The sequence below is a fragment of the Callospermophilus lateralis genome, chromosome X, assembly GCF_048772815.1.
Source record: "Callospermophilus lateralis isolate mCalLat2 chromosome X, mCalLat2.hap1, whole genome shotgun sequence".
Taxonomy (NCBI): domain Eukaryota; kingdom Metazoa; phylum Chordata; class Mammalia; order Rodentia; family Sciuridae; genus Callospermophilus; species Callospermophilus lateralis.
This window is the reverse complement of record NC_135325.1, coordinates 87,879,951-87,887,492: the sequence shown is the minus strand read 5'-3', so window position 1 is coordinate 87,887,492 and position 7,542 is coordinate 87,879,951. Positions and strand designations below refer to the sequence as shown.

Below are 7,542 nucleotides of genomic sequence, written 5' to 3'. Positions count from 1 at the left end.
AGGTCTTGCTTGAGTGCACAGGGGCAGGTCTTGCCTTGGGGGGCCCAGCCGCTGTATCTGGGCCAAAGCCGGGACTGCAGGGCAGGTAGCCAGAACTTGGAAGGAATTCTCTTCCGCAGCCTTGGGTCCAGGCTTGGCCCCAGCAAGCTGCCCTGCCAGCCTGGGCTGCCTGGGGCCTCCCGCATTCCGAGCTCCCGCCCCCTCCCTCTCCGCCTCTCCTCTGGGCTCGCCCCCTCCCTTGTTCCCCTTCTCCTCCCCCACCAGCTGTCCCCTTTCCCCAAGCAGCGAGACAGCCGGAGCCTGGGAAGAGGCAGCCTCGGGCCGGAGGGGGCGTGGTGGGGACGGGGAGGAGGGGCGGGGGGGGGTGAGGGGATAAGGAGGCCTGGCGGCGGCCCGCGCCCCTAGCCACTGCTTGCCCGCCCCAGAGCTTGGTGCCGCCGCTGTCGCCGTCGCTGCGCCCTGCCCGCTTGCTCGCTTCCCCTTGTCCAGGGGGAAAGGTCAGCAGCGTCCTGGAGCCTCCGTGTCACTCCCCGACAGCCATGAACTGCAGCGAAAGCCAACGGCTGCGAACCCTGTTGAGCCGCCTGCTGCTCGAGCTGCACCATCGGGGCAACGCCAGCGGCCTGGGCGCCGGCCCTGGCCCGAGCATGGGCATGGGGGTCGTGCCTGATCCTTTCGTGGGCCGGGAGGTGACCAGCGCCAAGGGCGACGACGCCTATCTCTACATCCTGCTCATCATGATTTTCTATGCCTGCCTGGCTGGAGGCCTCATCCTGGCCTATACCCGCTCCCGAAAGCTCGTCGAGGCCAAGGATGAACCATCTCAGGCCTGCGCCGAGCACGAATGGGCTCCGGGAGGCATCCCGGCCGCGGATGCTGAGACTGCCACCGGACCCCCGCCCGAAGGCCGCCTCCAGCTCGCCCCAGAGGCACTGCCTGCCCTCGCCCAGGGCGCTGAGCGGGTCTAGAATCACAGCCTTAGCTCCCTCGCTCACTCGCGCCCTCTTCATCTCTGCTTATCCCTGGGCGCGGCTCTTGTCCTCTCCTCCCCTTGCAGGGCTCACCTCACCTGAGGCCCAGATAAGAGGTCAGGAGACCTTGTCTGGAAGGCTCTGGAAGGAGAAGCATCGCCTTACTCCCTCCTGGCTAGTTTCTCCCTCTTCCCGCTGCCCTCCATGCCCACCCTGCACCTCCAACTGCACTAAACTGCCTCTGCTTTCCTGTCTTCAAACAGCCCTGACACCATGCTCCAGCCCTCTGGGAACTGAATCCAACACGTCCAACACTTGGCATTGAACCGAAGCAATGAGGTCTATCAAAACTCTGGGCCGTCTAACTGGCAGCTGCTCCAGGGACTGCTCACTCTGCAGAGCCAATGGGCTTGCCATCACTGCCAGGCTGGCTGCAGCAGCTTCAGCTTCCTGTTGCCTTAGGGACAGAGACAAAGAAAATGAAGAGACCTCAGACATCTTTTCCCTCCCTCTCTCTTTCAGCAGTGAGCTAGCTGGACACTAGGATCAGTCTGGGGGATAGAATGGACTTTATAGAGACTGAAGGGGGAGGGGATAAATGGGATGGGACAGATCTATGACAACAACTGTATAGTTTTCTTGCCTCTCCAGTTTTCATCCCAAAGGTAACTTGACTGAATTTTAGTAGCTTTGCCATCTGCAGCTGGGTGCATCACCCCAGTACTTCCAGATTCCTCCCCTATAATGACTCAGTTGTTATTGCAGTGTCTGCTTCATTCATGGACCATGAGGCTCAGATGTCCCCTGTTCTGTAACCCCGGGGAATGTCAGAGGCAGGAAATAAAAGTTGTTTGAACAATAACCTAAGACTCTTCTCTCAAAGATCCCAGCCTAGAGAACCATTACTATATAGAGAAGGAATCTTCTTTTGCTTTTGGAAATGACCCTTGGATTGGGAGGTGGGTTGTTGTTATATAATCCATGTATGTGTTCAGGAACAATAGGATAGGTATGATTGTGGGTGAAGAACAGTTTTAAGTGGGGTGTAGTAGGTACTGCCTGTTATTGAAATTATGCAGGAGGCTGAGGCAGGAGTATTGCTTGAGCCTAGGAGTTTGAGACTAGCTTGGACAACATAGTGAAAATAGGTTTACAGTGTTCATATGGTTAAAGGGTTGTTTTTTTTTTTAAATGTTTCAAAAACTATTCCTGCTTTATTATCTCTTCCTCTTTTTTGTCTTAATTCAGAAGCACTTTCAAATATGACAGTGCTAAATAAGGGTTTCTCACTTTCCCTCCCTTTGCAATGGTTAAGCATGCACTTAAAAAATCCTAAGTACATCACTATTAGCTATTATCAGAGTTAATTTTTAGAAGCCACTTTAATAACTCTCTCAAAAGGTGGCTTATTTGAAGAAAGCCACCACATAGTATAAATCTTAAGACAAAGGAAGATGCTTGGTCTAAGCAATGCTGGGCAAAGTTAGAGTTGTATGTTTATTTATTTATACCACTTATCTCAAGAAGGTTGTCAGAATTTTGCCCGCTTAGGGTTGAAATGCATATACCTGATGATGACTTTGGCTTTCATCAAACACATATGAAATTGTTCCCTAGCGCTGAGCCAATTTGTTTAAATACAGCTGGCTTATCAGTAATAGGAGGACAAAGATATTATGGGTCATTTAAATGCATTGATAATATACAAACCTCATTCATGGCATTGGATTTGACTTTGCAGCCCATCTGGTGTTTTACAGGAGCTATTAATAAGTTAAATGAACTTACTTTCTTTCCCAGGATTCAATCCTTGAAGCTATACTGGCATTGCCCCATTGGCTCCTCGCCAGTCCTAGTTCCAGCCCTGAGGTCACTCCTTCTCCTTGAAGGTGGGGGCCAGAGATTGGGCAGCTGTCCAAGACAATGACAGGAAGAGAGGGGATGATGTGAGAGTCATCTCAGCCAGGCAGGGAGGTCTGAGGAGGATGTGGAGGGAGGGTACGATATACAGCAATGCTGAGGAGGAATGATGGGGGGCAGTTCCCAGGCTGTGTTTTAGGTACAACAATGTTGTTCATTTCTCTGGTATAACTGGGACACAAGGTTATTTTGATAATAAAACATAATCACTGCTTTACGTGTTGAAACTGTAAACATATTTGTAACATTTTTTTCCATAGAAATTTGAAAGAATCTATTGCCAAAAATAAAAGAAGCTGAGAGTAGTTGACACAATGCCCATAAATAAGCATTAATGTGCTAACTGTGAGAAGCAAATCCCATGGTGAAACGTTACTGCTTTTAAGAACATTTTAACCTTTTTATGATGACTTAGGGCACCCACTGAGAACATATAACCAGGGTAGGTTTGAGAATCGCCCCAGTGAGAGAAATGGACTGACCTGGGAGAGAACAATTTGCTTTACTACCCAACCACTTTTTTCAAACACTTTCATAGTTGCAACTGAATCCCAGACAATCAAGTTTCCCAGAAGTTTAGACACTCAACTTTCTACCAGTCAGTGGGGGCATCATCAGCATTGAAATGATCATATTGTGATCAGCAAAAGATAGAAGAAAAAATTGGTGCTTGGCCAACCCTCAGTTTCAATAATGTATTCCCAAATAGCATGAGCTGACGTACAAAATTGGAAGATGTTAGCCTTTTTCTTAATGTGATTTCAAAGATGGTAAACTTTCTAGTAAATTAGAGTGATTCTTTTTCACCCCACCTAGCAGTCTGGTTCTCCCCTCTGCATATACAGATCCTGTTTCCATTCAGATTCAGATCTTTGCTCTATAATAATAATGAAGTAGAGGATCCACACTACCTTATTTAATAACTTGAGGCTTTCAACAAAAAGGGGCTAGGAGATGTTTTGGTTCCAGTGTCTGAAAGTGCTCGTCAATGGTACAGAAATAAATGGAAGCTTTTTTCCCATCACAGACATATTTCTATGTTGTTGACTTTTCTAGAGTGAAATAAATGGGGTCTTCAATTTTTCTCTAGTTAGCATCTCTTCTCCTTTTCAACTTGCCATTGCTTTTATAAACCCAAGATCTGCACAAAATTTGTGTCAACAAAGAGAAAAGGGCCTGGGCTGCTTTCCAAACAGTCTTGCCTGGAGGCTAAAGTAAATGCGTTGTGATGTCACAAAAAGAGCATAGGACCAAGACTCAGGCAACTGAGTTTCAGCTCTGGCTTAGACAATTAGAGGGTTTTGTTTCTGAGTGAGGTGCTTAACCTTGCCAGGCTCCAGTCTCCATAGTTATGGAGATTTGAGGATCAGGTGAAATAAGAAATGGGAAAGGTCTGGGAGAAGTATAGCAACTATATATAGTTGCTATATATATATATATATATATATATATATATATACACATACATACACACACACACACACACACACACGCATACATATACAATTCAACTTATATTTTTCCTTTTCCTTCACTGGGGGAGTGCCCTTGGGCAGTTAGCTGGGGAAGTAAATGGAAAAGAAAATTCTCTGCTATGTAGAGTCTACTTTTATTGCTCAAAGAAAATGATTGCCAATATTTTATATAACCACCAGATCCCAGATTTCTCAACCAAGCTCCTCAATTCTCAGAATCTTGATTGACCAGGAAACTGTGCCTAAATGTTTTACCATCTGTTATGGTTTAGATATAAGGTGTCCACCAACAGCTCATGTGTGAGACAATGCAAGAGGGCTTAGAGGTGAATGATTGGGTTAGAAAGCCCTAACCTAATCAGTGCATTAATCCTCTGATAGTGATTAACTGAGTGGTAACTGTAGGCAGTTAGGTGTGTCTGGAGGAGGTAGGGGTGTGCCTTTGGGGTACAATTTTTTTTTCTTGGTGGAGTTCTCTCTCTCTCTCTCTCTCTCCCCTCCCTCCCTCCCTCCCTCCCTCCCTCCCTCCCTCTCTTTCCTTTCTAGTGTGATGTCCTGAGCCACTTTCCTCTGTCACACTCTTCTACTATGAAGTTCTGCTTTATCTCAAGTCCAGAGCAATGACACCAGCTGCCTATGGATTGAGACCTTCAAAACCATGAGTGTCAAATAAGTTTTTTCTTTTCCTCTAAAAGTGTTCTTGTAAGGTCTTTTGGTTGCAGCAGTGAAAAAGCTGACTAAATCAAATGTATGAAAGATGATATGTCATGAGCTTTGTAATGTTTTGAACAACCAATTTAAAAAAGAAAAGAAAAAGCTGACTAAAACACCATTCCACTCTTTTCCCTTTTCCTGCAGGCAAATGGTGCTTTTAAAAATTAATTATGACAGGCTGGGCATGGTGGTGGTGTGCACCTATAATCCCAGCTCCTTAGAAAGCTTTGAAGAGGGAGGATGGCTTGAGCCAAGGACTTTAAGGCCAGCCTTGGTAACATGGTGAGATTCTCATTTTAAAAACAGATGATAGTGGGGCTGGGGCTAGGACTCAGTAGTAGTGCACTTGCCTGGCATGTGTGAGGCACTGGGTTTGATTCTCAGCACCATATATCAATAAATAAAGTAAAGGTGCATAAACAACTAAAAAATATTTTAAAAACTGATGATAATAATACTTTATTTACAGAGCTTCACCAGTACTGTAGTCTTGACTTTTGAAGACAAAGGTCCTGAGGAATTGTCAGAAGGCATAAGAGAAGAGAATAAAGGGTAAGAATCAGGAGCTGTGGGCTGTGTGAAGAAAGGAGGAAGAAGAAAATTTTAGACAGGGTCTCACTGTGTTGCTGATCCTCAAACTTGTGATCCTCCTGCCTCAGCCTCCCGAGTCACTGGGATTACAGGTGTATGCCATCATGCCTGACAACATCTTTTTTAAAGTTTCAGTTAAGTAATATTAAGTACATTCACATTGTTGTGCCACAATGCCCTTTTATGTCAGAGGAAAAGGAAAAGAGAAAAATTACTTTATATAGAAGTGATAGTTTAATCGCTACCTCAGATGACTCCTATATGTTAAGTAGATGACTTGAAACAACATAAAATTGAAACTCAAGGAAAGAATCTTCTATTTGTGGGTTGCCATGGACTCTGGAAAGATAAATATCTTAAAATGTTTACAAATGTTGGGGAGGGTACTAAGGAGGAGGGGATGTACTTCCCACAACTTCTCAAGTCACATTCTGCTTTTATTGACAGATGCTCTTGGAACCCTGGGGAAGACTAGGGTGGCCATGAATGACTAAATGTCAGTCATTTGAACTTACCAAATTTCTACATACCTGACCCTTAAGATGTCCATTCATGGGCTGGGGATGTGGCTCAAGTGGTAGCGCGCTCGCCTGGCATGCGTGCGGCCCGGGTTCGATCCTCAGCACCACATACAAACAAAGATGTTGTGTCCACCGAGAACTAAAAAATAAATATTAAAATTCTCTCTCTCTCTTTAAAAAAAATAAAATAAAAATAAAGAACTGTGATAAACTTAAAAAAAAGATGTCCATTCATGGAAATACCCCAGGTCTTTGAGAGGACAGAGGATCTCCCTTTGTATTATTTTAGGATCTAGATGTGATCTAGTAGGGGTTGCAGCTCCAAAAAGCCTGGCAAGAGAAATAATGGAGATAAGCAACGTGCTAATTTTGTCTCACCTGTCATTGGACCCCTGTTCTAGGAGCACTGTGGTCTATGTAATTTGTATTTATCTCATTTTCCTCCTTCCCATTCTAAGCTTTCCCCTGCCCCTGACACTCCCAGTCCCAGTACTCCGAAACAGTTCCACTCTGCTGCCAGGATCTAATCATCTTATTCCTTTACATCTAATCTGAAATTCATCCCCAGCAATGATATAAGAAATGTATCTATTTTTTTCTTATTTTAGTTAATTACTCCTTCACATGAAATATTCTGTATCTCAGGAGTCTTCTTATGCCCAACTTTCACTAATTATCTTGTTTTTTTCAACAGCACTTTAAAGTAGGTATCCATTTTCTCCTTTTCCAGATGAAGAAATAAGGTTAGAGAGATTCATTGTCTTGCTCAGGGTCACCTAGTTAGTATCTAATCACAGAAAAATTTGACTTCAAGTCTTTGGCCTCTGAAAAATGGGCTCTTGTCACATTTTATTATTTTATATTTATATTTATTTATTTTATATTTATTATTTTATTCTGAGACCACTGGTAAAGACTAGTTAAATCAGTAAGGTAAGATTTTACTGCTTCATCTTCTTTTTAAAACATAGTTATGTATTGGCACTTGGAATCTTATTTATTTTTGTGGTACTGAGGATTGAACTCAGGGGTGTTCTACCACTGAATTACATCCCCAGCCCTTTTTATTTTTAATGTTTAGGCAGGGTCTCACTAAATTGCCCAATCTGGCCTTGAACTTGCAATCCTCCTGCCTCAGCCTTCAAAGTTGCTGGGATCACACTGTCAGAAAACTAGAATCTGAGTTTTTTTTCCCTGCTAGGAGAGGATGGCTAGACTCTGAACTGGGACACTGATGTGTATTCATTGTTGAGGAATGTATCTTTATTTATCTATCTATTTATTTATTTATTTACTTGCTTACTTACTTAACTTACTTGCAGTGCTGGGGATTTGAGCAGAACGCAGGGC

The 7,542-nt window shown here is 44.3% G+C and overlaps 1 protein-coding gene across 1 annotated transcript; it reads left to right on the top strand.

The window, feature by feature from the left end:
• The first annotated feature begins 424 nt into the window (after positions 1 to 424).
• Positions 425 to 1,769, top strand: Kcne5 (potassium voltage-gated channel subfamily E regulatory subunit 5). The gene has a single exon (XM_077107354.1). The coding sequence runs from the start codon at positions 540 to 542 to the stop codon at positions 966 to 968; it is 429 nt and encodes a 142-aa protein (XP_076963469.1). The 5' UTR covers positions 425 to 539; the 3' UTR covers positions 969 to 1,769.
• The last annotated feature ends 5,773 nt before the right edge of the window (positions 1,770 to 7,542 follow it).